Raw genomic sequence first — 27625 nt, 5'->3', positions numbered from 1 at the left:
CTCTTGGGCCCCAGACCCTAGTGTCTGAGCCAGATCTTTGAAATATCCTGGGGAAGCTCCTGCTTAACTCTGGGGTCTCCTCCTTCTGCCCCAACCACAGCCACTGCTCACTCAACTCCATTCCCAGGAGAGACATCTGGGCCTCTCTGCCCACCTGTGCTGCTGGACATCCATCACTACATTGACAATCATTGAGGGCTGTCAGTCCGTCTCTGTTGCTCTTCAGTTGGCCAGGGGTCTCGTTAGACTAGAATCTGTGAGTCCTCCTGACCACCATAACCCAACTCACCAAGCGTGTAGGCACCAGACAGGTGTCCTGGCTGCCACCCCCACTGTGAGCCATTTGTTTGTCCGCTGGTCATGTCTTGTGTGACACTGTGTAGTGGTCCCTAAAGATATCCATGTTCCAATCCCTGGAACCTTGACTGTCGTCTTACATGGCAACAGAGATTTTGCAGAGGTGATAAGAATTTAGAGGCAGAAAGACGTAGATATGAAAGAATTTGGCGGGTCTTTGTCCCCTGCTCCTGGCAGGCATCATCTACACCCTTGGGATTTCCTGAGTGCTTGGAGTGTCTTTGTCATTCATGGGGGCCCCTTGGACTGTACCTGAGTTATATAGGTTAGGGTGGGGGGGGGTCATGCCAGAAAGACCAGCCAGGAGGGGTGGGACCTTCAACCACCTGACGTCCATGGAGGGGAGGCAGGGGGAGACGGAGTGCAATCTTGTGGCCACTGATTCCATTAATCACACCTTCAAAAGGAAATCCCATTAAAAACCCTGGACACTAATGCCCAGAGGAGTTTCCTGGTTGGTGAAAACATCACTGTGCCAGCAAGGGGACATGTCCTGTGTCCACGGGGACAGAACACGAAAGCTCTGTGTTTGGGACCCTCCTGGCGCTTGCCATATGGGTCTCTTCCTTTGGCTGGTGAGGATTTGTGTCCTTTATAATAAAACTGTAAGTACTGAACAGAGCTTTCCTGAGTCCTGTGAGTCATTCTAGTGAATTACGGAACCAGAGGCATTGTGAGATCCTCTGAATTTGTATCAGTTGGTCCAAAGTGTGGGTGGCCTAGGCACCCCCAAACTTGCAGCTCGTGTCTCCAGTGAGGACAGGCACTCTTGTTAGGAGCTGTACCTTTAATCTGTGGGTGGCGTCTGCACTAACTCAGGGTGATTAGTGCCACAGTTGCGTTAGTATTACAGGGGATCATCCTGGATTATCTGGGTGGGCCTTAACTGCCATCACCAGCATCCTTATAAGAAGGGAGGCAGGGGGGATTTGACGCAGAAGAAGGCAATGTGATCAGGGAAGCAAGATACTGCCTTACTGATTTTGAAGATGGAAGAAGGGGCCATGAATCAGGGACAGTGAAGAATGAAGCTCTAGGAGCTAGAAAAGGTGAGGAAGAGTTTCTCCCCTGGAGTTTCCAGAGGGAGCCTGGCCCTGGTGACACCTTGATTTTGGCCCAGGAAATCTAATTTGGGCTTCTGACTGGCAGAACTGTAGGCGAATGTGTGTGGTTTTTAAGCCACCAAGCCACCAAGGTCATTAGTTACAGCAGCTCCAGGAAACTCACACACCCCTCCAAGACTGATGAAATCCATCAGTCCGGCCAACAGTCCAGTAGGTATGTTATCTGTCCAGGACTCAGGTGGCTTCTGGGCCTGGTTAGTGCCTCAGTCTGGGTTGTAGTAATAGAACACCCAGAGAAGGATTGGGGTTCACTGGAAGGTCTCCCTTCGCCAGGTAGTCTGGGTAGTGTTCCCTCTTCTTTTGGCCTGCTTAGTCGCTGCTCTCACGGCTGGGAAGCCTGGGTGCTCCCAAAGGGGTCCCCAGAACTAAAGGTTGCTAGCCTGTCCTTCCCCTCAGTTGGACCTTTCTCCACTGGAAATTCTGGGAGAGCCCCCAGGTCTCCAAGATGGGAGCAGGAAACTTTGGGAGTGCAGGGTGAATTCAGATCAAAAGTCCCCAGCTGATAAAGCCAGGCTCAGTGCACCCTGCACCCCCCAAAAGGGTTCAGCCATACTTCACACATCCCAACACCCTCTGCTTACAAATCCCATTGTTTCTAGAAAATTCCATCTTCTCTGGGATGTATTTCCTGATCGCTCCACCCAGTGGTCACAGAACCTAGCTGGCCAAGACAGAGGGACCTACTCCTCAGATCCAGGCAGCCCCTCTCTGCCCTGCCTCAGGACCTTGTCGCAGATGGTCAAATCTCCACGATGGGGTGACCATCTCCTCAAGGAGGGGCCACCCTTGCAGAATTCCAGCACAGTTCCTCCCCTGGAGTTGTAACTCTTCCAAATGTATCACGTGGCATTCGTGTATTCCTCCTTTGAGGCGCTGGTCACATTTTTTCTGCGCCCAGCTAGATCAGAAGGGGTGGGGGGAGCACTGAGTCTGAATCATTCCTGTGTCCCTAGTGCCCTACAGCCGTCCTGGCCAAGTGCAGGGTACTCACTGACTTTTGGGGCATCACAGGGCCAGAAGATCACTTAGAGAGGTCAGGGTCACTCACAGGGCTAATATTAGGGTCTCTGGGATAAAACTTAGAACAGCTCACCAAAGCCACAAACCAAGATTCATTTCTCAAGCATTTATTGATGCTTCCTCCTAGGGCTGCGAAGACAGCTCCCAAAACCCGTATCTGTGAGGCCTCCCAGTTTGGGGGAAAATGCAAGAAAACCAACAGCTCCGTCCTTGATTTGGCTTGCTTTGGTTAGGGAGGTGGGTGGGGTCCGTGGTCCGGCCCAGGAGCCGGGATTTGGGTGGGGGTGGAGGCTAGGTTATGTCTGTGTGAGGGCTCGCGGTGAGGTTGGAGTGGAGGTCCCAGTGCCTGTGTTGGGTTGGGTGGGACGGTTCTCAGTAGTCATGGGTAGAGGGGAAAAAATTCGATGGCGGTGGGCGGCGCTAGGACGGTGAACAGCTCAAGCGATCGCCCTGGGGTGGGGGGAGGCGTGGGTAAGGTTTGCGGGCACTGGGCGGGGTCAGCAGCTGCGCCTCTTCTCACAGATCCAGTTGTCCCTCTCGTTGTCGCACGGTGCGTCGTTCCACATCCCTGTGCGTAGCATCATAGCGCAGTCCTCACGCCCCAAAGAGTCATTGGGCTCCCCCACGTTCCAGTGGCTGCAGTGGTTTGTCGGGGGTGTTTCTGGGAGTCAGGATGGGCCTGGCGTCCAGCCCTGAGGATCTACCCTTGGGTCTAACCTCAAATTAGTTGAGCATGCACCTGGGATATAACTTTCTAACTCCCGGAATTTAACCCTCAGCCAGGTCCTGGGGTCTGGCCTGCCCGTCCCAACCGAGTCCCTGAGATCTGGCCAAAGCACTTCCCGCAGGGGCTGACCTGTCCCTCTCCCCAAGTCCCTTCCCTCACCTGAAGCTGAGCGGGACTCCGTCTACCCACTGGTAGCCCTGTATCTTGCGCGCGCGGCGCACCGCCCTCAGGCCCAGCCAGTAACCTCGGCCTCGCGTGTTCCGACTCAGGAAGCCCTGCGCCGGAAAGGAGACCCAGCCAGCTGAGCCGGCCTCGCCCCTCTCCCCCGCCACGCCCCCTCAGGTGAATTCCGCCTCCCGCCTCCTGCCCGGGACTGTTGGGGGCTGCGCACCTGCTCTTCCAGGTCCCCGACAATCACCAAGTGCGCGCCTGCACCCGCGCACTGACGCTGCGACTCCTCCCACGTGGCCCGCTCGACCGAGAAAAGGTAGCAGGAGCCCTGGAAGGGCAGCCAGGATGCGGGGCACTCCTCACAGGAGCCTGTGGGGTGGCGAGAGTCAAAGACGTGAACTGCTCCCTGGTAGAGCAGACGGAAAAAACTGGGGCGAGGTGGACCCCCGAGGTCTAGGGGCGGAGGCACAGAGAACAGGCCAAGGTCAAGGGGCAGGATAGGGCGGAGCAAGGAACCCCAAGGCCCACAGGTGGGGTCCACTTGTCCCCTCCCTCTCTCCCCTCTGTATTGCTCACTGTTCCCCAGTCGGATGGCCTCCAGAGCCCTGAACAGCTCGCTGCGGATGTCCTCGCGGTCCCTGCCCGCTTTAGCCAAGCTCTGGGTCACTGCGAAGTCAAGGGAGTTCAGATTATAGTTCAGGTCAGGGTTAGGAATAGGCTCATGATTGGTTAAAGGTCAACATCCATGTCCGTGGTCAGGATCATGGTCAAGAATGACATCACGGTCAAGGACTGTTCTAGCTGGTCGGGGCCAAGTTGCGGTTGGGGTTAGAAGTTGTAGTCAAGATCAGAGTCCAGCGGTCAGAGGTCAGGATCACAAGATAGGGTCGCGGTAACCCTAACCAGGATAGGTGTCAGTACGTGAATCAAGCGTCTAGTGACAGCCAGGATGAGGAGGCAATGTCCAGCTCTCACCGCGATCGCTCAGTTCTTTCAGGGCACTCTCTTGCTGGATCAGCTTCGCCTGCGCCTCGCCAAGCTCGGTGCGTGCCCTCTGCAGCAGCGCCTGTGTCCCCAAGCCTGGGAAGGAGAGGGGAAAGGGGAGGAGGACGGGCGCGGGACGTCAGTAACCCCCCCATCGGGCCCCCACCTGCCACAAACCCCGCCCCCGCTCTCCTCCTCCAATCCCGGCCCAAGCCCCGCCCCCAGCACGCGAGAGTCTCACAGCAGCTATTGCAGGCTCGGACCTCCCGGTTCAAAGCACCCAGCGCCGCCGTCTGCTCCGAGGCTGGAAAGATCCCCACCCGCCCCGCAAACACTCCAGGTCACCAGCGGGGACTCGCAGGACACCCTTCCCCGCTTCGGGACCAGCCCCCGGGACCGAGGGGTCCCCCCCGACCCACTACCCTGTCTCCAGGGTCCTAAACCCTCCGGCCCGCACACTCGGGGCCTACGAGTAGCCGTTCTGCACGCACCGTTTGTCCTCAGCAGGTCTTGGTGGCCAAGCAGCGCCCCTCGCTCTACGGAGGCTGTGGAGAAAAGGCTCTTGCAGGTGGGGCCCGGGGACTCCGGAACTGTCCTCTCGCCCATGGGGTGCAGGGACCCCCGTCTTGGGACGCACGGAAGGGGCGGGCAGGCATACAGCGCACGCGATGTGCACACACCCAGGGGAGACAAACGGATGGGGACATGCACACACATTTATGCGCGCACAGACATACACATGCGGGTGCACACAGCCCAAAGACGGGCACAAACTCTGTTCACACGCGTTCACACTCAGACCCAGGCAGGGGTTGCGTCCTGAGACAGAGGGAGACAGAGGGAAGGTCTATGACCCCAGGGTGGCTTAACACAACCTCCCCTCATTATGTGGTCACTCACCTTTAGAAACTAGGATGCTCAGAATGAGGGCCCACAGGACTGTGGCTACCACCAGAACCAGGCCCAGGAAGAGGAGTCTCTGTCCCCAGCGTCCCTGGTGCCCTGGGATAACACAGATGGACTCCTGGGTCCCTCCTGCACCAGGACCACCCTGGGTCTCTGGGCCCTGACGACAGAGCCCTGGGCTCTTGGGTTCCTCCCAAGGAACTGAGATTCAGAGAGGTTAAGTAACTTGCTCATGGTCACACAAACTCTAAGTGGTAGAGTTAGAATTAGAATCCAGGTCCAGCTAGTTCTGGCGCCTGTGGTGTCTCTCCTGCACCCACTACTTGGACCCCCTCTTGGCTGTTCGCCTTACGTCTCCCAGCAAACCCCAAACCAATGACCAGAGAGACCCAAGCTGGTGAAGCAGTCCCATTGCTCATACCTCCAGGGACTTCCTCGAGCCCGCCGCCCCACTTGCTGTACCCGACAGTGTCCATGGTCAGCAGGCGCACAGCCCTGGGCATAGATATAAATGTAGCCCCCTCCCAGTCCCGCCTACTCTTTTCCTTCCTTCCCATCTCCTTCCTCTCAGTTCCTAGTACTGGGACCCATAGACCAATCACAGGGCTGGGGCCTTTTTGGTCTCGGCCAGTTTAGGGGTAAGTATGAAGTGGGTTGGGGGAAATGGAGTCAGAGGTGAGGAGTAGAAGGGGGTTGAGCGGGGTAGAAGGAGTGGAGAGGGATGTGTATGTGCAGTTGCAGTCTCCCTAGCCAGGCAGCTGCAGCAACATCTCCAGACTGGTGCTGGGGGCTTCATTTTGGAGCTCACCTCCATCTCTTATAGGTCTAGGGCCAGACTTCCTCCTGAGAGGAATAGGCTGAACCCAGCCAAGTTCTGGCCCCTTCCAGGGGGTTCCTGAGAAAGCCCCCTCAGGCCTGGTCCTCCTGGGGCCAGCTCAGCTTCCCTCCTCAACTTCCCTGCAGGTTCCTGGAGGCTGAAGCTGACCCTGACCTTCATTCAATCCTTCTTAGCCAGAAGGGAGAACATAGACGTTTGTTGGGTGGTGGCCAGCTAAGCTTCTGGACTCTGTTATTGGGTGGGCGAGTGGGGGTGTATGTATGTAGCTTCAAGAAGCCTCGGTTTTTCTCCACTGTGCAAAGGGGGACAGTGACAGGTCCTCCCTCCAAAGGATGCTGAGATAAAGACATGAGGTTATGCACGCCAAACCCTGGCACCATCCCTGGGCACAAAACCCACTAAATGTTCATTCATTCTTTCACTGAATATTGGACAGCTACTGTGTGCCAGGCATCGATCTAGGAACTGGGTATACATCAGTGCCCCAAAGAAGCAAATTCCTTCCTTCTCAGAGCACACATTCTAGGTGGGGGTAGAGAGAGACAGACAAATAAATAATGAATATAATGAAAAAGTAAGTTGTATAGTGTAGTGGTTCTCAACCGGGGGTGATTATGTCCCCTGGGGGACATTGGGCAGTGTCTGGAGACATTTGTGGTTATCGCATTTTGGGTGGGTAGGTGCTACTGACATCAAGGGGGTGGAGACCAGGGACACTGCTAAACATCCCTTAACACACAGGACAGCCCCCCACAGCGAGGAATGACCTGCCCCCAGTGTCAATAATGCTGAGGGTGAGAACCCTAATGTCATATATTAACAAGTCATAAGTGCCATGAGAAAAAAAATGGAAGGAAAAGTCAAGCAAGAAAAAAAAAGGCTTGGGGGGCTGGGGCTGGGGCAGTGGCTGGTGGGTGGGCCTCACTAAGAAGGACAAATATTACTATTTTTTCCCAAATCCTCTCAACAACCCTCAGAAATAACAAACATTATCCACCTTTTATTTAAAAAGTTTATTCAATGGGGGCACCTGGGTGGCTCAGTCTGTTAGGCGTCTGCCTTCAGCTCGGGTCATGATCCCAGTGTCCTGTGATCAAGCCCCACGTCAGGCTCCCTGCTCAGCAGGGAGTCTGCTTCTCTCTCTAACTCTGCTCCCCTGCTCCTGCTCTCTCTCTCTAATAAGTAAATAAAATCTTTAAAAACAATTTATTCAATGCCTAGTTTCCACCTTGTTCCAGAAAGAAATGAGAGAGACAGACATGATAAAAGAAGATGAAAAGACAGAGGATGGCCTCGGTGGCTCAGTCGGTTAAGCTTTTGCCTTTCGCTCAGGTCATGATCCTGGGGTCCTGGGATTGAGCCCTGTATCAAGCCCCCTGTTCAGCAGGGAATCTGCTTATCTCTCTCCTCTGCTCTTCCCCGACTCATGCTCTCTCTTTCTCAAATAAATAAAATCTTTCAGAGGAATCTCTACAACAGATGTGTAGACCAAGTTCCCATTGAATTTTCCATAAATACAGTAGCAATTTTCTACCACTGGGCCAAGGTAGACAGCTTCATGGTCAGGTGTGGTTTTAGGGAAAGCAAGCTTGCCTTAACTCAAAGTGAGTGGCCGTCCCTACTGTTGGGGTGCTCTTAGCATGTTTCTGGAAGCAGTGAGTTTGAGACCACAAAGAGAAGCTGGCTGAGTGAGGGTGGAGCCACGGGCTTCAGTGGGTACCTGGGAGGGGTCTGTCCCTGGCACTCGCTCTCTCTAAATGAGAATCCTGAGCCGAGAGGAAATCATTTAAGTACAGCGGGAGAAACTATGCCTCATGTGGAATCAGGACATGTAAAATGTCACCAGTGAGCCAGATGATAACCTCAGGCAAATCATTTACTCTCTTGGTACCCCATTTCTCCATCTTTAGCATCAACAGGTGATAAAGCTTTTGTTACCCAATTCATTATGTATGTCGAAGACAGCTGTGAATGTACTGTGACATATTTAATTTACATACAAGTACAGGATATTATTTAATGTAATGGAGTCGACATTTACTAAAGACATTGGCGTGGTCCTGTATGACTGGACCAGCGTGGAACACCAGTTGGGGCTAGCCACGGGCTTCAGTGGATACTGGGAGGCATCTATCCCTGGCAGTCACACACACACACCCCCTGCAGGAATTTTCAATGACAGACACAAAGGTTTCCTTTAGAAATGATCTTGGTCCTGTTCACAGAAAACAGGCGTCTAAGACCCCACGGTTTTAAGTCAAGAGATTGTGATTTTTTTTTATGATTTTATTTGAGAGGGAGAGAGAGAGAATGAGTGGGGCAGGGAGGAGCAGGTGGAGAGGGAGCAGCAGACTCCCCACTGAGCAGGGAGCCTGATGAGGGGATCGATCCTAGGACCCTGGGATCATGACCCAAGCTGAAGTCAGACACTCAACCAACTGAGCCACCCAGGTGTCCCTAAACTGTATGTATTTAAAGGGTACAGTCTGATGAGTTTTGACTAACCCATGAAACCACCACAATCTGGATGGTGAATGCAACCATCACCACACAAAGTTTCCTGTGTCAATTGGTAAGCCTCCCTCGTTATCCCCCAGCTACCACTGATCTGCTTTTTGTCTTTAGATTGGTTTGCATTTTCTAGAATTTTGTATAAATAGCACCATACAGCATGTAGCCTCTTGAGACCGGCTCCGTTCGCTCAGCATAATTATCTTGAGATTCATCCATGTCGTTGCATGAACACTTCATTCCTTCCTACTGCTGGGTAAAATTTGGTTGCATGGATATGCCAGTTAGATTATATATTCACATGCTGGTGGACATTTGGGCTGTTTCCAGCTACAGGCTATCATGAATAAAACTGCTGTGAACTTTTGTGAGCAAGTATTTTCGTGCATATATGCTCTCATTTCTCTTGGTTCTATACCTAGGACCGGATGATTGCATTATATGGTAGGTTTCGTTTTTTAAGAAACTGCCAAACTATCTTCCGAAATGACTGAGCCATTTTTCATTCCCACCAGCCATGAATCAGAGTTCCGTTTCTTCCCACATTCTTTTTTTTTTTTTAAGATTTTTAAAATTTATTTGACAGAGAGATAGAGACAGCCAGCGAGAGAGGGAACACAAGCGGGGGGAGTGGGAGAGGAAGAAGCAGGCTTCCAGTGGAGCAGGGAGCCCGATGTGGGGCTCGATCCCAGGACTCTGGGATCACGCCCTGAGCCGAAGGCAGATGCTTAACGACTGAGCCACCCAGGCGCCCCTCTTCCCACATTCTTGTCAGCACGTGGCATGGTCAGTCTTTTTAATTTGGCCATTCTCTTATTTGCATAGTGTGATTTTTAACCGGCTCTCCCTTGATGACCAATGATGTGGAGCATCTTTTCATATGCTTCCTTGCACCTATTTTCTTTGGTGAGCTCTCTCTTCTTCGGATCTTTTGCTCATTTAGAGAAATGGGCTGCCTTGTTCCATGTGAGAGAGCGAGATGGGTCACCAGCAGCTCTCCTGGAGCCATCCAAGGAAGTGTGGCCAGGGTTGTCATTCTTGCTGTGGCTGCTCAAACCGGCACCATCTGATCTGGAGATACGGCCTCATTATGTGCTGCCAGTGTCTCCGTCAGTGTGTAAAGGATACAGGCTTCACTAAATTGGATTAAGTGAACTTCTTTCCAAGAGACCTACCTTAACTGCGAATATCCGAGATAACTACCTTCATGTTAACTCATTGTACATAAAATAAAACACTTCAGGGGCGCCTGGGTGGCTCAGTCGTTAAGCGTCTGCCTTAGGCTCAGGGCGTGATCCCGGCGTTCTGGGATCGAGCCCCGCATCAGGCTCCTCCGCTGGGAGCCTACTTCTTCCTCTCCCACTCCCCCTGCTTGTTTCCCTCTCTCACTGGCTGTCTCTCTCTCTCTCTGTCAAATAAATAAATAAATAAAATCTTTAAAAAAAAACCCACTTCAATTATGAGTGTTTTTAAAAAATGGGTTGCTTTTTTTCTTATTGTTTTGAGAGTTATTTATATATTCTGGTAACAAATCTTTTATCAGATATGTGGCTTTCCAATCTTTACTCCTAGTCTGTGGTTTTTTCTTTCATTCTCTTACCAATGTCTTTCGAAGAGCAAAGTTTTGTATTTCCCAATTTATCCACTTTTCTTTCATGGATTTTGTTTTTGGTGTTCTATCTAGGAAATCTTTGCCCAATTCAAAATTTTCCCCTATGTTTTTCCAAGAAATTTTATAGTATTGGGTTTTACACTTAGGTCTTTGATACCGTTTGAGTTAATTTTGTAAAAGGTGTGAGATGGTGTCATTGAGGTTCATTGGGGGGGGGTGGCATATTAGTTTGAAACACAAACTAGAGGCAACTCAAACTCTTAAAAGGTATAGCCGAGTGGTAAAGAGCAAGGCTCTGGAGGAAAAAAAAAAAAAAAAAAAAAAGCCTGGGGTTGATTCTTGGCTGTGTCGCTTTAAGCCTTGAGTTCCTCCTCTACAGAATGGAAATAGTAAAGGGTTGTCAGTGCCCTGTCCACATTCCTTTGGCATTCACCTCTTATTGTAAACTCCCGGAACTCTTGGCCTGAGGGGTTTTTTTGCTCTCACCCAAGTGGAGGGCAGGCTGGCTGTGGGTTAGGGTAACTCTGAGTCAGGTGTTCCACTGTCTCCCAGAGGTGCCCAGGGCACTGAGCTCCAGTTGTCCACAGCAGTGCTCATGAGCACCCTGACCTGACTCTTTCTCCTCCCTGGCCCGTTTCCTTAGTTTCCTCTTGGGGCCTCTAGAATCACCTCCCACGTCAACTACAAAATTTCAAAGTCCTAAGCTCTGCTTCTGGGGTCGTCCAAAGACTCTTAGTCCGTGTCAGGAGATCAGCAGAGTAACACGTACAGCCTGGCAGGGATCCGTAAGAGGCAGCTGTTCTTGTCGTTGACATGCTCATCTTCACTCCTCGTTGCCAACCAAAGTCAACTGGAACCCCTGGTAAATGAAATTATCCATGTTCAGGGACAGAGTCTGTCGGAAAAGATTTAAGAATTGTGGATTTGTAACTCGTTTTCCTGGGAGGTAACCTAAAAAGATGCTTATCAACATGATGATAACGCTAGATTGCTTCTACGAGATGGGCAGGAACCTGAAGCTCGGAGAGGACACGTGGCTCTCTGAATCCCCCCAGCCAGGAAGCGGTGGTGCTCTGATCCAAGGTCATGTAGCTCCCGCTACAGCTACTCTTCTCTCAATTACCGTGAGAGACTGAAAAATCCTGGCCACAAATTCCTCACTCTTGGCTACACCGGTGTCTCCGGACTTGACCGTTCTTTCTCCCAACCGGAGGTGGAGTCTATTGTCAATCCCGCGGGAATGTGCATTGATCCCGTGACTTGCTTTAACCAATCAACACATAGCAGCAATTCCACGTGACTTACCAGCCTTGGCCCCAGCATGCCTTGCGGCTTCTGCCTTTATGCTCCTGGGATGCTGCCGGCTGCTGGCTTAGAGAACCTGGCTTAGTTTTGTGCGGATGACAGGCCATCGAGGACGGGAAAGCCGTCAGCCGGCCTCCAGCACCAGAGCTCCTCTTGGCCCTTTCTGCTGTTTTCCATGCGACTCCAACAACCCAGCTGATTCATAGCAAGGCCAGGAAAGGAACCACAGCAGTCAACCCACGGAATTGGGAAAAATTACAGATTGCTGTGTTTTAAGCCACCGATTTGTGGGATAGCTTGTTATGGTACAACAGATAACTGAAACAGCCTTCAACCTTGACAACCGCACCCTTGGGTCCCAGGCGGACGCAGCAGTTGTGATGGAGTCTGGGATGAGCCGGGAGGGGGTCCGCTTTCCCCAGGCGTCCCGGGAGGGCACCCGGTGTGTCAGAGAACGTTTCCCGACCAAGGACAGGCAGCTCTTTTTTACTTCCAGCATCAGCATTCTTGGAAGTGTGACTCTCCAGCGTCTCAGCCCCCAATCAGGGCTCAACACAACCATCTGGCCTTCGATCCCACAGCTTCCCCAGTGCTGGGGCTTCCCTGCGCCAACCGCTTCCTCGCGGAACCTGGATGGTGGATTTCTCGTGGATTTCTCTGGGGTATGTTTACTTGAGTGGCCACATCCTCCTTCCCGTGCCTTCTGGGACACCTCATATAGTTCATGAGCTACTCAATGTCAAGCACTTTTCTAGGCATTGGAGGTTCAGCAAGGTACAAAATTGGCAACAAGATTTGATTTTGTGGAGATTGCAATCGCGTGGAAGGGAAGACAATAAATAAATGAACAAATATGCACCAGGTCTTATCATGTCAGAGTGATAAATATATATGTTGTACTGTGCTGTCCCCTCAGGGATAATACAGAGGAGGGAGATGTGATTTGGGGCAGCTATTTTGGGTAGGATGGTCAGGAAAGGCCTTTCTGAAAAAGCACCATTTCTTTGGAAAACAGTTTGGCAGTTCCTCCAACAGTTCAACTTAGAATGACCACGTGACCCGGCAGTTCCACTCCTAGGTATCTACCTAAGAGAATTGAAAAGGTATCCACACAAAAACTTGACCATGAATGTTCACAGCAGCATGATTCCTAATAGCCCAAAAGTGGAACTGAGCCAAATGTCCACTAACTGGTGAATGGATAAATAAAATGTGGTATATCCATTCAATGGAATATTATTCGGCCACAAAAAGGAACGGAGCCCTGCGGTGCCTGTGTGACTCAGTCAATTAAGCCTCTGACTCTTGATTCTGGCTCAGTTCAGAATCTCAGGGGAGATCGGGCTCCATGCTCAGCGCAGAGTCTGCTTGTCCCTCTCGCTCTGTTCTTCCTTGTGCTCTCTCTCTCTCGAATAAATAAAATCTTTAAAAAAAAAAGAAAGAAAAAGAATGAAACACTGATATGTGCTGGAATGTGGGTGAAACTCAAAACACGGTGCTAAATGAAAGAAGCCAGAGACAAAAGGCCTCAGATTGTATGACCGCCTTTATAGGAAATGTCCAGAATAGGCAGATCTATCAAGGCCTGAAACTAGGTTTGCGGTTGCCAGGGGCTGGGAGTCATGGGAGAAACTGGTGATGGTTAGGAGTACAGCGTTTCTCTTCGGGATTATGAAATGTTCTTTTTTTTTTTTTTAAGATTTTATTTATTTATTTGAGAGAGAATGAGAGAGAGAGCACAAGAGGGGGGAGGGTCAGAGGGAGAAGCAGGCTCCCTGCAGGGAGCCCTGATGTGGGACTTGGTCTTGGAACTCCAGGATTATGACCTGAGTCAAAGACGGATGCTTAACCCACGGAGCCACCCAGGCCCCCTTATGAAATGTTCTTACATTGGTTGTGATGATGGATACACATCGTGTGACTATAACAAAAACCATCGAATGGTAAGGGTGAATTGTCTGGTATGTGAACTGTATTTCAGTAAACCCAGAAAGGAAGGGAGGGAGGGGAAACATTTAAGCGGAGAGCTAAATGAAGCAAGGGAATAGCCCTGAACATACTGGAAGAAGCACATGCCAGCCAGAGGGAACCGTGTGGAGATGGCAACATTCTGGCTTGTAAGGAAAATGTGGCTAATGTGTGGTGAGCAAGGATAAACTCACAGAGTTACTCTCGCTGATTTCACAAACATCCATTTAATGACTCCTAGGTGCCAGACATGGTCCTGGGAGCTGTGAATATAGTGAAGAACATGAAACCAAAATCTTAGCTCTCACAGAAGTCAGACATTAAACTGAGAATTCCAGTCACCACGTTTCTAGAATGAAATGTTCCATAAATTCATTTCTTTTTCTAATTAGTGGCTTTTTTTTTTTAAAGTAGGCTGCACACCCAGCATGGAGCCTAGTGTGGGGCTTGAACTCACACTCTTTTTTTTTTTAAGACTTTATTTATTTATTTGACAGAGAGAGAGAGAGAGAATGGGAGAGCGCACAAGCAGGGGGAGTGGGAGAAGCAGGCTCCCCTAGCCAAGCAGGGAGCTCAATGCGGGGCTCGATCCCAGGACCCTGGGATCATGACACGAGCCAAAGGCAGACACTTAACCTTCTGAGCCACCCAGGTGCCCCTTGAACCCACACTCTTGAGATCAAGACCTGAGCTGAGATCAAGAGTTGGACACTGAACTGACTGAGCCACCCAGGTGCCTGTAATTAGTGGCTTTCTCCCTTTATTTATGAGCAGGCATCTCAGATTATCTCTCTTTTCTCTTGAATTGTCCAAGAATCTTTAGGAGCCTTAAAAACCAAATGTTGGAGGAGAGGGAACGGAAAGGCTTCCTGCCCCAAACGGAAACTGGGTCTTATCTGTCCCCTCCTGCAGTTCCTCCTCCAAACATACGGTGGCGCTACAGAAGACTGGTGCCCACGGTCTGACCAGCGAATGAAAGAGACAGCCTTCTGGGTCCAGATACCCACAGACCAATGCTGTGTTTCTTTGCAGGGAGAAGATTCTATTCCTTCCATGGGCATGTGGCCTGATACCCCCCCATCCCTGGTACTCATGCTCTTAGGTCTCCCACACAGCAGCTCCTCATTAATTCATTTAACAGAGATTTGAGTATCTACTGTGTGCCAGGCTCTGTTGAAGGTGCTGGCAACGTGGATAAGATAGCCAATCCCTGCCTGGGTGGGTCTAAACCTAAATATTTGAAAAGCAAAACTTTGCGGAAAAAACCCAGGTGGGAAGGTTTCCTTAGTCAAAATATCAAGAAGACAAGCAACAGGGGCACCTGGCTGGCTCAGTCGGTGGAGCTTGTGACTCTTGATCTCAGGGTCGTGAGTTCAAGCCCCACGCTGGGCATGGAGCCTATTTAAAAAAAAAAAAAAAAGACAACAAAAGAAGGATCAATAAATTAAGCTGCATTTTACAAAATTCTGTTTTTATTTGGGTCACACTTTGTTAAGAAGCTGTTTCTCCCAGTTCTTTGGTTTTATGGCCATACAGGCACACATTCTGTTTTCCTTACGATTACTCTCATTGCTGCTCTATTTTACTGTGTCTTCTTTCTCCTTCCAGGCTTATCTCAGGTATATCCTGTTCGCTAGTCCTTTTCTCAAATGTGGGTTTTATTTATTCTTTCTGCTATTTTTGGTTTAAAGACATGGTATTGTTTACCAATTGGGAGTCGAACCGCCTGTGTGGAAACCCCAGCTCTCCCATTCCCGAGCTGTCTAATCTTAGGAGGAGCCTCCCAAGTCCCGGTTCCCAGTCTGCAATATTAGTTCCTGTCTCCCTGTATCTTGTAAGCTTGTATCTCACTGTATCAAGTGCTTGTATCTCACTGTTACAAGCTTCTGTGCATTAATATGTTAAAAAGCACTTAAAATTTGCTTAAAACAGCTCAACTCACTGTTGCTAATTTTTTCCCCTTCAATTATTTCACCCTTCATTTAAAAAAAAAGTCTCCACTCCTCTCCGCTTTTGTCTTATTTTTAAAAATATTTTCTTTTTTAAAAAGATTTTATTTTTAAGTAATCTCTACACGCCATGTGGGGCTCAAACCTGAGCTGAAATCAACAGTCAGACACTTAAACCGACTGCACCACCCAGGGGCCCCCAATGTTTGTTTTCAAAAACTAATTTATTAAGAAGTGAAATCCTTAAGTCCTTCATGTTCAGTCTCCTGTTCTCCTCCTCTCTTTTTTCCCCCTTTGTTAAAAAAAGTCTTTGAACTACTTGGACTGCTTCTCATTGAGTTTCGTTGTGGCTTCAGATTCTGTTTCTCCTGAAATTTTGAGTGTCTGTTGTATGCTGATTCACTCTTCCGGTTTGCTTTCCTGTAAAGTGGTTGTATCCTTCATCTTTTTCTAGAAAGTGGTCTGTCTTTTCTTATTAATTTACAGAAGTTCTCTGTGTATTACCAAGAACAGAGGCAGGTGTCCCCCAGCTGATGGCTAGTCTTTCCATTTTCCTTACCGTGGTTTTCATGGCTCATCACTAAGTAATACTTGATGGCTACACAACTCTGAAACGAACTAGTGTCTAGGGGCTCCCAGGGGTCTCAGTTGCTTAAGCATCTGCCTTCGGCTCAGGTCATGATCTCAGGGTCCTGGGATCGAGTCCCACATCAGCTGCTCAGCTGGGAGTCTGCTTCTCCCTCTCCCTCTGTGCTCTCCCTCTCTCTCTCTCTCAAATAAATAAATAAAAATTAAAAAAAAAAGATCTAGTGTCTAGATCTCAGTAGCCTAGGGTCTCAAGAAGCAGCACTTGAGACCCATAGTGCCACGACATTAATGTGAATCTCACACAACCACACCAAGTACGTATATTTAAGAACGTGTGTCATGCACATCAGAGTAGATGCCTGTGGTGCAGGAGGGGGAGAAGTCAGACCTTAAAAGTCAGCAGGGCTCAGAGGACAATTCAGGGCTGAGGAATGTTATTTCTCAAATAATGGGAGGGTCCTGCTCCTCTTCCTAGAAGTCCCCTTGTCCCGAGACACAAGACGCATCTTGCGTTCCTCATCAGAAACGGAGCCTACGTCAACACACACACGGCTGACTTAGCAGCAGGATCTTACTGTGGGCCAGAACTTTCTGGGAGGGCACGCCCTCCTGCTGGGGCTCTTCAGGACAGCAGTACTCAGGAGGGGCGTGGGCTCAGTGGGAGGAAGCAGAAAAAAAAAAAAAGCCACAAGGATTGCACAACCTCATCAGAATCTGTTCTTGGGAAAGGACGTAGGTGGCATTGATTCATCAGCCCCTTATGGAGGCAGAAACAGTGAGTGCGTTTGGGGGCGCAGAGGTGGTTTTCTGGAAGTGGTAGCATTGGATGTGGGCATGGAGGACTCGTCCGTTGTTGATAGAAAAAGGAAGGGTCTGCCAGGCAGAGGGCACAGCCAAGGCAAAGGCAAAGAGACAGGAAGGTGGGTCTCTTATATATGCCTGTACCTGAAGATGCCTTGGAGAGCCAGGGGAAGCTGTCCAGCCCTGTCCCAGGCCCAGAATTCACTGCCAGGGGAATTAAAAGGGAACAGAGGTTCGTGGCACGAGCATGGCCACAGACCTTTCATCAGTAGTCCTAGCCCAGAACAGAAAAGGAGAGACCCATTTCTGGGGGAGGGGGGCGGAACATGTGACCAGGGATTTGAAAACAATGTAACGGTCTAGGAAGCAGAGGGGATATGAAGACCACAGGAGGCATCTGACTCAGCCTAGAGCATCTGGGAGGGCTTTCTGGAGGAGGTGATGCCTGGGGGAATCAGAACTATTCTGGAGGAGATGGGTGTATGAGAGAGATAGTAGTATATGCAAAGTTTGGGAGTGGGACTCTTGGAGAGGCTGAGACTAACTCAACACCAGTAGTCCAGGGCTGGAGTGTCAGCTGGGGCCAGGTCACACAAGGACTTGAAAAGCAGGGACAAGGGATTTGGGCTAGTGTGGGAAGAAGGCAGAAGTCACAGGATTCAGCTCCAAGGCTAAGATCACTCTGTGGTTTTGATTCTCTCCAGGGACGGGAGGCTCGCTACCCATCGGGGAACCTAGCTCGGTGCAAAGGGTATGTTATGCATTGGTTGCTGCTGTTAGTTTGGGCTTGGCTTTTTTATTGTGGAAAAAAAAATTAAGCACACACAAAGGTATGCAGAAAAATAAAAAACATGGAAACCCACATGATTTCCTCTCAGCTTTACAAAGTTTTGACTTCTTTACATATTTCAGATCCTCTTAAAAGGAAATAAATTGTACTTTCTCTTCCTGTTCTCCACCACGGGGGATCAAGGTGAAAAGGAGAACCCCATGGGGGAACTTCGCGTCTATAAGCTCTTCCTCAACATCTGTGTGGGGGAAAGCGGAGACAGACTGACCCGGGACAGCCGAGGTGCTGGAGCAGCGCCGAGGCCAGCCCCCCGTGTACCCCCAGCCCTAGATGCACCATCAGATCGTTTGGCAGCAGGAGAGATGAAACAGTGGCCACCCACTGCACAGTCCGTGGGGCCAAGGCAGAAGGAATCCCGGACAGAGGTCTAAAGCTGGGGGAGTACGAGTTGAGAAAAAATAGCTTCTCCCATACTGGAAACTTTGGTTTCGGGATCCAGGAGCACATGGATCTGGGGATCAGCTGTGATGCAAGCATGGGTCTATGTGCAGCCTGGACTACTGTGCAGTGCTGACCAGGCCGGGCTTCTGCATCAGACAAGATCGGGCCGCACGGGGGCCAGACACGGAATCGGCAAAGAGGAGGCCAAGCACTGGTTCCATAGAAGTACAATGGGCTTATCGTCCCCGGCAAATAAATTCCTGTGTCTATCCAAAAAGCCAATATAAACTTTTCAGTGGGGAAAAAAAAAAGTTGTAACTGACAATCCTGTGTAGCTTCTTAGGTCTTATTTCTCTCTTTCCTTCCCCGGGGCAACTGCCCTCTCAAACTTGGTGCTTACTGTGTTAGAACAACTTTACGGAGGTATTTAGACAATGTGTTGGGTGGTTTTACTCGTCTGGAAGCTTTATAGGAATGGTACCACCTGTTCTGTCTCCTTCCACAATGTATTTTTTGCCTCCTCCACACTACAAGAGGTATCTATTCAACCCTCATTCTTCATTAAAAAAAAAAAAAGGGCAAACACAAGAAAACAAATGCTTGGTAAACAAAGAACAGGATAAAACTTCCTTAATTTGATAAGCAGCAATTTCCGGAACCCACAGAACTGTCTTCCTTAAGAGTGAATTCTGAGAACTATTTTTTACAAAGTCAAGAACAAAATAAAGATGCCCCTCTCGCACTAAGAAAATAAAAATAAATAAGACCTATAAATATTGGAAAGGAAGACTCAAGGTTGACAGTATTTTGCAGCCATGATTATTTATCGAGAAAGTCCTAGGGATTTAACTTCTGGACTCACTAAAGGGCGAAGCAAGATCGATCTATGAAGGGAGTGGGTGGGTGGCTCAGTCGGTTATGCGTCTGCCTTTGGCTCAGGGCACGGCCCCAGGGATCCAGGAGTCCCGGGATTGATCCCTTTGTTGGGCTCCCTGCTCAGCGGGGTGTCTGTTTCTCCCTCTCCCTCTGCCCCTCCCCCTGTCCATGTTCCCTCTCTCTCAAATAAATAAATAAATAAATATTTAAAAAATTTAAAATTAAAAAAAATAAAAAGGAACAAGAGGAAACATATCCTCTTCCCAAGATAAGAAAAACTCTTGGGGCGCCTGGGGGGCTCAGTCGTTAAGCGTCTGCCTTCGGCTCAGGGCCTGATCCTAGGGTCCTGGGATCGAGCCCCGCATCGGGTTCCCTGCTCCACTAGGAGCCTGCTTCTTCCTCTCCCACTCCCCCTGCCTGTGTTCCCTCTCTCGCTGGCTGTCTCTCTCTGTGTCAAATAAATAAATAAAATCTTAAAAAAAAAAACAAACTCTTGAACATTAGTTCTTCCCAAATTAATTTATAAATTCAATATCACCTTAATAAAAATCCTAAATAGATTTTTGACAGAGTTGTGTTATTGTGGTAAAATACACACATGACGTAAAATTCACCATCGTAACCATTTCTGCGTGCACAACTGAGCAGCATGAAGCACACTCACGCCGTCGTGCAACCACCCCTACCCTCTGTCTCCAGACTTTTCCATCTCACCACACGGAGACTCTGTCCCCAGGAAGCACGGACTCCCCACCCCCTGCCCCAGCCCTGGCTCCCACCATCTCCTCTCTGTCTGTGTGGACGGGACTCCTCTAGGGACCTCACAGAAGTGGAACCCTAAATACATTGTTCTAGGTTTTTCTTTTTTTTCAAATTCTTTATTTTGAAATAATTTTAGATTTACAGACAAATTACAATGATAGTACAGGGAGTTCTGTCTACCCTTTACTCAACTTCCTCTCATGTTAACATCTGACATTACCGTCATACGCTTGCCAAAAAGAGGAAAGGAATATTGGTGCAATATTATTAGTGAAACAATCGGCTTCAGTTATAGTTCACGTTTTCCCACTGATGTCCTTTTTCTGTCGCCGGATGGCATCTGGGATCCCACGTGCCATTTAGGCGTCGTGTTAGCTTCCCAGGACTGTTGTGACAAAGGACCACAGATGGGGTGGCCTGCACTCCAGAAATGTATTGTCTCACAGCTCGGGAGGCTGACAGTCGAGATCAAGCTGTCGGCCGACTTAGCTCCTTCCGAGGTGTGTCTCCTGGGTGTGTGGACACCATGTCCTCCCCCCCGCCCCGCGGTGTCCTCACAGGGTCGTCCCTCTGTGCACGTCTGTGTCCTCCCTTCGTGTTCTTACAAGGCCACCAGACCACCCTAATGACCTCATTTTAACTTAAGCACCTCTATAAAGATTATCTCCAAATTCAGTCACATTCTGAGGTCCTGGGGGTTAGGACTCCAACATACGAATTAGGTGGGGGGGGATACAATTCAACTATCAGGTCTCCTCAATGTCCCCCAAATTCTGGCAGATTCCTGGTCATTCCTCATCTTTCACGCTCTTGATAGTTGTAAAGAGTAGCTGTCAGGCAGTGTTTGGGGTTTTCAGCTGTTTTCTTTTAAAGATTTATTTATTCGTTTGAGAGAGAGAGACAGGGAGAGCGAGCAGGGGGAGGGGCACAGGGAGAGGGAGAAGCAGACTCCCCGCTGAGTCGGGAGCCTAACGCTGGGCTTGATCCCAGGACCCTGAGATCATGACCTGAGCCGAAATCAAGAGTTGGATGCTTAGCTGACTGAGCCACCCAGAAGCCCCTCTGCTGTTTGCTTATGATTAAGGTTAAGGTGATGGGTTTGAAGAGAAAATTACCACAAAGGAGAAATGCTCTTCTCACATCACATTGGAGAGGAGGGCACGTCGGGTGCGCGTGACCATTGCTGGCAACATGGTGAAGGTCAACCTTGGTCAACCAAGGTCAAGTCCCTCTGCCGTAGAGTCACCATCTCTTCCTTTCCATACTCTGTTCCTTGCATTTTTTTCATTTTTTTTTTAAGATTTTATTTCTCCATTTGACAGAGAGAGAGACAGCCAGCGAGAGAGGGAACACAAGCAGGGGGAGTGGGAGAGGAAGAAGCAGGCTCCCAGCGGAGGAGCCTGATGTGGGGCTCGATCCCATAACACCGGGATCACGCCCTGAGCCCAAGGCAGACGCTTAACGACTGCACCACCCAGGCGCCCCCATACGGAATAGTTTCACTGCCCCCAAAATCCTCTGTGCTTTGCCTATTCACTCATATGTGGAATTTAAGAAACAAAACAGATGAACATGGGGGAAGGGAAAACCATAAGAGACTCTCTCTCTCTTTTTTTTTTTTAACGTAAGCTCCATGCCCAGTGTGGAGCCCAAGGAGGGGCCTGAACTCACAACCCTGAGATCAAGAGTCAAAGGCTTAACCGACGAAGCCATTCAGGTGCCCCCATAAGAGACTCTTGCTGATAGAGAACAAACTGAGGGCTGCTGGAGGGGAGGAGGGTGCGGGATGGGCTGGAGGGGTGATGGGCATTAAGGAGGGCGCTTGTGATGAGCACTGGGTGTTGTATGTAAATGATGAATCACTAAACTCTACCCCTGAAACCAATTTTACCGTATGTGTTAACTAACTAGAATGTAAATAAAAACTTGAAATAAAACAGGGCCACACAAACAAAACAGAACAAAACAGATTTTTAAGCATTTTATTGAAGGGTCATCAAACAGACATCAAAGCCAGGCTTGCCAAGCGAATTACCTGAGTTATAATACGTTCCAACCAGGGAGGGTAACACTCTGGGATCCAAGGATGGGGACGGACGAAGCTTCCGTTTTCACTGTACGGATAGATACGTTTTGGTTCCGTGTGCATGAATTGCTTATTCAAAACCATTTAAACATTAAAAATTCAAAGCCATAGTAATGTAAAAAAAATCATCTTAAGAAGAATAACAAAGAACACTTTGATAGAGCAAAGCAATGCCCGGAAGATGTCAGAACATATTGTAAACTCACCTTGGTTTCCCCAGAAGCAGAGACTGAGACAAGGATTTGGATCTAAGTGGTTTATCTGGGAGAAGCGCCTGGTGAGGCATGGGAAGGTGGGGCAGGGAAAGGAGGAGGCCAGTACGGGGCGGGCACTGATGAGGAGGGGGCTTACACGGGCAACTGGGGCTGAAGCCCATTAGGGGCCTCTGGGAGATGATCCAGAACACGCCTCCCAGTGATCCTGACAGTTGCACGTTGGGTGTCCTCGGAAGCTGACCCAGGAATACAGGACGAAGGTTGTTGATTGTGATACTGTGATTTATCACAAGAAATACATGTATGGGGGTGCCTGGGTGGCACAGCGGTTAAGCGTCTGCCTTTGGCTCAGGGCGTGATCCCAGCGTTCTGGGATCGAGCCCCACATCAGGCTCTTCTGCTATGAGCCTGCTTCTTCCTCTCCCACTCCCCCTGCTTGTGTTCCCTCTCTCGCTGGCTGTCTCTATCTCTGTCGAATAAATAAATAAAATCTTTAAAAAAAAAAAAAAAAGAAATACATGTATGGCACAGAGCTCCTAAAACCCCCCTGGAATTTCCAAGAGATGAGAGCGATAAAGGCGTCTTATGCTAATGAGGTGACCTTTGGAAAGCCCTCAGGTCGCCTAAGGTGGAGGTCGTCCAGGTTGCCAGGGGAGTCAAACATGCGATGAAAAGGTTGAAACTGTCATTCCCAGCCCCAGACACCTGAGGAGGGGAGAAGGGCTGCCGGTTGAATCAGTCGCCAATGGCCAATGATCTAATCAATCACAATGGACTGATGAACTGAGTCTGTAGTGAAGCCGTCCTAAAACCCCAAAAGGACAGTGTTCTGAGAGCTTCTGGGTTGGTGAGCACCTGGAGGGGCTGGGGGAGGGGTGCCGGGAGAGCATGGAAGCCCCCTGACCCTTCCCCGTACCCTGCCCCACACACCCCTTCCATCCAGCTGTTGCTGAGCTGTACCCTTTTAAATAAACCGGTGATCTAACAAACCTCCGATCTATGGTCTATAGCCAGTCGGTCGAAGCGCAGCAGGCATCCCAGACTCGAGGCTGGGGTTGGAAGTGGGGGGGCAGTCCTGCAGGACCAGACCCTTAACCTGTGGGCTCTGGCACTGACTCCGGGTAGGACACCCCGCCGGTGTCAGAGGATGGCTTGAATGTGTGAGAACCCCCCGCTACATCGGAATTGGGTGCGGACTCATTTTAACCATGAGGGAGCACCCTTGGGGCCACATCTGTGGAAGGGAGCGGAAGTGTGTATTATATTTTGACACCAGGCAGTTCTCCGACACCCTCTACCAGCTGCAAGTGGGGTACCCAGGCCACCCACACTTCTGCCTGGCTGACTCCAAATTTGGGGGTTCCCAAAACCCCTTCTCGGGTTTAGGTCCTTTGTTATAATGGCTCACGGAGCTCAGAAAAACACTTTGTTTACATTCGGAACTGGGGACAAAGACCAGATGTCTTTTTTTATTATACCACAGGAAGGAAGCAGAAATGCACAGAGGGAGAAGTTGAGCCAAGCAGGTCTGACAACAGTCTCGGCTGACCCCACCCACAGGAGCTCTGAAACCAGAACGGGCCCCACGTTGAGCCAACATGGCCAGACTTCGGTCCCCCTGCAGCAAGATGAGCCACGCCATGAAGGGGCGTGACTGAGCATGGCAGCTCTCTGCAGCTGAGTCTATCCCCGGACGGGGTGAGAGCTGATGCCAGTCTGCCAACAAACCTCCAAGCTGTTGGGGCCGCATGTCTTTCCTTGAATGGGCGTCTGGGTGGTCCACCCGCAGGGTCTACCATGTCACCGAGGGAGGAGGGAGCTGGGGTACCCATGCACCAACTCCTAGCTGTCATTGCTCAATGGCCTTCATTCCCTGGTCCTTCCAGCCTTCGGGATGAGCTCCAGCAACCAGAGAAGGCCCTCCATCAAGGGTGCGGGTAATGGCAGGTGGACGTTGAGCAGAAGGAAGGTGTGCAAGGATGTGATAAAGCTCCAGGGGACGTGGCAGTTACACAAAGCCATCCAAACTGTGACCCTGGCAAGGAAGAGGGAGTAGATCAACGGAACACACGAGCCCTGATGGTATCCCATACCTGGTCACTTCATTAAGCTCCAAAGAGCAGTGTGCCCAGAACTCCAACCTCTGAGCCAAGGGAAACCTCTTGCCATCACAAGAAGGACAGAACTGAACCCATTGGGAATGAGGAATCTGATGGGGAAGAGTCCCGGAGCTTTGTCAAGACCTCCACACCCGCAGACGGGGGGAAGGAACCTTGGTGTAAACATGGGTGACGTTCTGCAGACCTAACACAGGTGGGGTTGGGGCTACAGGGGTCAAGGACAGAGACATTTGGAATCACCCCTAAGTTCCCCAGTCTTCCCACCCACAGCTGTCTGGTTCTCCTTCGTTCCAATACTTCACGATGCCGCAAAGCCCGTCTGGGACACGAGTCCACGTCCCTGGCCCGCCGTGTCCATCGCGTGTATAGCTTCCGTTAACTTGATGCTTTCTCACCTGTCCTGCACGCACGTGTTCCGGACAACTCGATGACGTGCCTGAGTCACCTTGCGGGGGCCTCCTGCCTCCCTTGTGCCCCTCCAGTTCTGGGAGGAGTCCTCTGCCCGGGGGCATGCGTTTCAAATACACACCAACCAGTCCAGAGCCCACACCCCCAGCTACCTCCCTTCTCAGGCTCCCACACTCAGGGCTACCGTCCTCCTGCCCCAGTCACCCCAGGGCCAGGTACCAGACAGTGAGAGATGGCTGAAATTATTCACCCCAGCCAAGCCTGAGCCTGCGTACCCTGCCTTGCCTGTTCCTCCCTGGGAAAACCCCAGTAAAGGCTCCTGCCCACAGTCCCCTGCCAGCTGCCTCCTGAGAGGCCCTGGTGCTTCCCGGTGTAACCCCTGTGACATGTGGCACATGCCTCTCTGGGGATCGACGACTATAACAAACCATCTTTTCGATGCCAGTCTGATCTATTGGCCTTACTACGCGCCAGAAATTCTATTAAAGACTATATTTTAAAGCATTCACCTGGACTGCAAGCTCTTCTCGCAGCTCTGATGGTGGAATTTGGGGCACCTGCCAACTTATCCGAACGCGGGTATGTCAACACCACATTCCTCAACTCGGGAAAGAGCCCAGACTCTTCAGCCTAAGGGCCAGGGAGTGGGGGGGAGGATCCCCCAGGTGGAGCTCAGGTCGGGGTTGCAGAGCCCCACCCCCACCTGATAGAGCGGTTCCTTCTGCCAAGACTCACCTGGGCTGCAGGGGTGACCCGTCCTCCCGGAGCCTTGGATCTTCGAGGTCCACGTCTGAGAGCCCCCTGCAGGTGACGCGGTTTCTCTTGGAAGTGTGCAGCTGTAGGACGTTCTGGTGGATGTAGGGAAGTCAGAAGGGGGCTCAGCATCTCCCCAGTCTCTCGGCAGGAAGCTCTTCTTTCAGTGCGACCTTAGACCTTAACCCCCTGGGTGGCGCAGTCGTTAAGCGTCTGCCTTCGGCTCAGGGCGTGATCCCGGCGTTGTGGGATCGAGCCCCACATCGAGCCCCACATCGAGCCCCACATCGAGCCCCACATCGAGCCCCACATCGAGCCCCACATCGAGCCCCACATCGAGCCCCACATCGGGCTCCTCCGCTATGAGCCTGCTTCTTCCTCTCCCACTCCCCCTGCTTGTGTTCCCTCTCTCGCTGGCTGTCTCTATCTCTGTCAAATATAATAAATAAAATCTTAAAAAAAAAAAAAAAAGACCTTAACCCCTTCTGGAATGCCGGGGCCTCAGCGCCTCTCACATGCATATCCTCTGATCACGTACGTTCCGACTTGCAGATTCACGCACACAACGGGCCTCTCATCACACGCACTCCGTAATACAGCGTGTTATGCGTTTTACATGTGCTGAGCATGTGCCCATGAACTTACTCACGCCTGCGTTTCACGTGCTGGAACCAAATCAAGCTGGTTCCTGAGAGCTGGTCCCGGGCGTCTCTTTTCAGCTCCGCATTGAAGGGCCTCGTGTCCATAGCTTGAAATCAGCCGCAGTGGCCGGATATACCCCAGGGAAACACAAACACTTCAAGTCTGGACCTACGTCGCCCCTCCCTCTAGAGAGCTAGTTAAGTATTTGCCAGCATGCCGCAGAGGCTCATTTATGTGTGATGTGTTCCCCAAACACAAGTGTCCCAAGCTCGTTTGTGTCTCCTTGCAGGATGTCTGATTCACATCACTCTTCTCCGCACCTTTCCGAGTGCAGCCCGCAGCCTCTCGTCCAGAAAACCCCCTCTGGCCGTCTTGTTCCCAGTTGGCCAGTGGCCAGGTGCATGCCCCAGGTCAGGCCGGCCCCCTGGACAGGTATACCTGCTCCTTGGCCCTTTTGATGACGAGGAGCTGGGCCCCCACTTCCCGGCCGGCAGTGAAGGAGCTGTGGCAGTTCTGTTGGGAGTTGGAGAAGGAGGGACAGTTTCTCTGGAGGAACGTCCACCCCCAGGGATGGGGCAGCACAGGCTGGCTGTGGGGGCAGGTGCGGCAGGGCTGGGACTCAGCTTAAGGTGCCCCTGACCCTGGGTCTGCCCACTCTCCAGTCCCTTGAGAGTTGGGGGTCCCTCCTTCATTCTGCACTCCCAACAGCCCATTTCCCTCCCCACTGCCCACCGTCCCCCAGGCCCAGGAGAACTCAGGAGTCCGGGCCCTATCTCCTCCAGACTGGGAGAAGCAGGGAGCTCAGAACAAGAGACTGGCTTAATTTAGTGCCTACTGTGTGCCTGGCCCCCTGGGAATGCCAGCCACCCAGTCGAGCTTTCAGTGGGGTCACTTCTTGCTGGGTCTCCTGCTTCAAAGGCTCCAGCCCCCGGGACCTGGTGCTCTGAAGACTGTGCCAAGAAAAAAAAAGAAAATGCAGTTATTAAACACCTGCTGTGTGCGTGCCCTGCGCTGGGCCCTCAGGGACCTTGTTTCTCAGTCAAGATCTTGGTTCATCCTCCCTGAAGTTGGGGAAGACCTTTGATGAAGGCTGCACCAGGAGAACAGGTGGAGCTGGGACTCCTCCTGCTCCTCCCCCGCTCCCCTGCACCAGAGTGGGGAGGGATTGTGGGAGAGGCCACCAGGCAGGGCAGCTGACCAGGAAAACCTGGAGGGACCCAAGTCTCAGCTTTCAGCCCTATCTCTCTTTGGGAGCTGCCCCCCACCCAGGCAACGTCTGCAGCCAAACACCAGGCCTGGGAGTCCCTGACCCTGGAGACCTGTACCTGACCTGGGACAAGGATGGCCACCCAGGAGGCCAGCGAAGAGCATGAGAGGGAAGAGCAACAGCCCCAGGAGGGCCTGACTGTGGCCCAGCCACCCTGAGGGAGAGAAGGATGGGTGACCCCAGCACACCCGCGTTCCTGCCACAGCCTGCCCCACGGAAGCCTGTTCCCCAGCCCCCGCTGCCCAGGACGCAGGAGTCCAGCAGTACTTGTAGCTACTCCATGCCCTGACCCTGTTGCACCTGTGAAGTTCTGGAAACGGAACTGTCAATCCATCGTCTTTGGGGGAAAGTGGTCCTGCTGACTATCGGCTCTTCCTCCTCAGAGTCTGTGCAAGCTGAGACCA

At 51.0% G+C, this 27625-nt stretch overlaps 2 protein-coding genes and 1 pseudogene across 5 annotated transcripts; 2 read left to right on the top strand and 1 right to left on the bottom strand.

The window, feature by feature from the left end:
- Nucleotides 1–2592: 2592 nt before the first annotated feature.
- On the bottom strand, nt 2593–5795 carry CLEC4G (C-type lectin domain family 4 member G). 4 transcript variants are annotated; one of them, XM_026481275.3, is made up of 9 exons: nt 5711–5795; nt 5284–5385; nt 4875–4928; nt 4625–4687; nt 4375–4479; nt 3976–4065; nt 3620–3768; nt 3388–3503; nt 2593–3137 (listed from the first exon to the last, which is right to left on the bottom strand). In XM_026481275.3, the coding sequence occupies exons 1-9, from the start codon at nt 5790–5792 to the stop codon at nt 2999–3001; spliced, it is 900 nt and encodes a 299-aa protein (XP_026337060.3). In that variant the 5' UTR covers nt 5793–5795; the 3' UTR covers nt 2593–2998. The 4 variants fall into 4 exon arrangements, with proteins under 4 accessions (XP_026337060.3, XP_026337061.3, XP_057167457.1 ...); XM_026481276.3 differs by lacking the exon at nt 4625–4687; XM_057311474.1 differs by having other exon boundaries at nt 2593–4065.
- A 3822-nt stretch (nt 5796–9617) lies between these two features.
- LOC113242634 (40S ribosomal protein S29-like) lies at nt 9618–9788 on the top strand. The gene has a single exon (XM_026480768.3). The coding sequence runs from the start codon at nt 9618–9620 to the stop codon at nt 9786–9788; it is 171 nt and encodes a 56-aa protein (XP_026336553.2).
- Nucleotides 9789–17740: 7952 nt separating this feature from the next.
- LOC113242921 (60S ribosomal protein L11-like) lies at nt 17741–18416 on the top strand (annotated as a pseudogene).
- Nucleotides 18417–27625: the final 9209 nt, after the last annotated feature.

This window comes from Ursus arctos, unplaced genomic scaffold (assembly GCF_023065955.2).
Source record: "Ursus arctos isolate Adak ecotype North America unplaced genomic scaffold, UrsArc2.0 scaffold_14, whole genome shotgun sequence".
Lineage (NCBI taxonomy): Eukaryota > Metazoa > Chordata > Mammalia > Carnivora > Ursidae > Ursus > Ursus arctos.
The sequence above is the reverse complement of the archived record's forward strand: the minus strand, read 5'-3'. Positions and strand labels throughout refer to the sequence as shown.

What these genes read in the sequence shown, in the direction of transcription:
- CLEC4G (XM_057311474.1), bottom strand. Translation starts at nt 5,792, where the DNA reads ATGCCCAGGGCTGTGCGCCTGCTGACCATGGACACTGTCGGGTACAGC. An exon ending in GCTCGAGGAAGTCCCTGGAG is followed by an intron (nt 5,386 to 5,710) that starts GTATGAGCAATG and finishes GTGTTATCCCAG; the next exon opens with GGCACCAGGGACGCTGGGGA. An exon ending in GAGCATCCTAGTTTCTAAAG is followed by an intron (nt 4,929 to 5,283) that starts GTGAGTGACCAC and finishes TTTTCTCCACAG; the next exon opens with CCTCCGTAGAGCGAGGGGCG.
- LOC113242634 (XM_026480768.3), top strand. Translation starts at nt 9,618, where the DNA reads ATGGGTCACCAGCAGCTCTCCTGGAGCCATCCAAGGAAGTGTGGCCAG.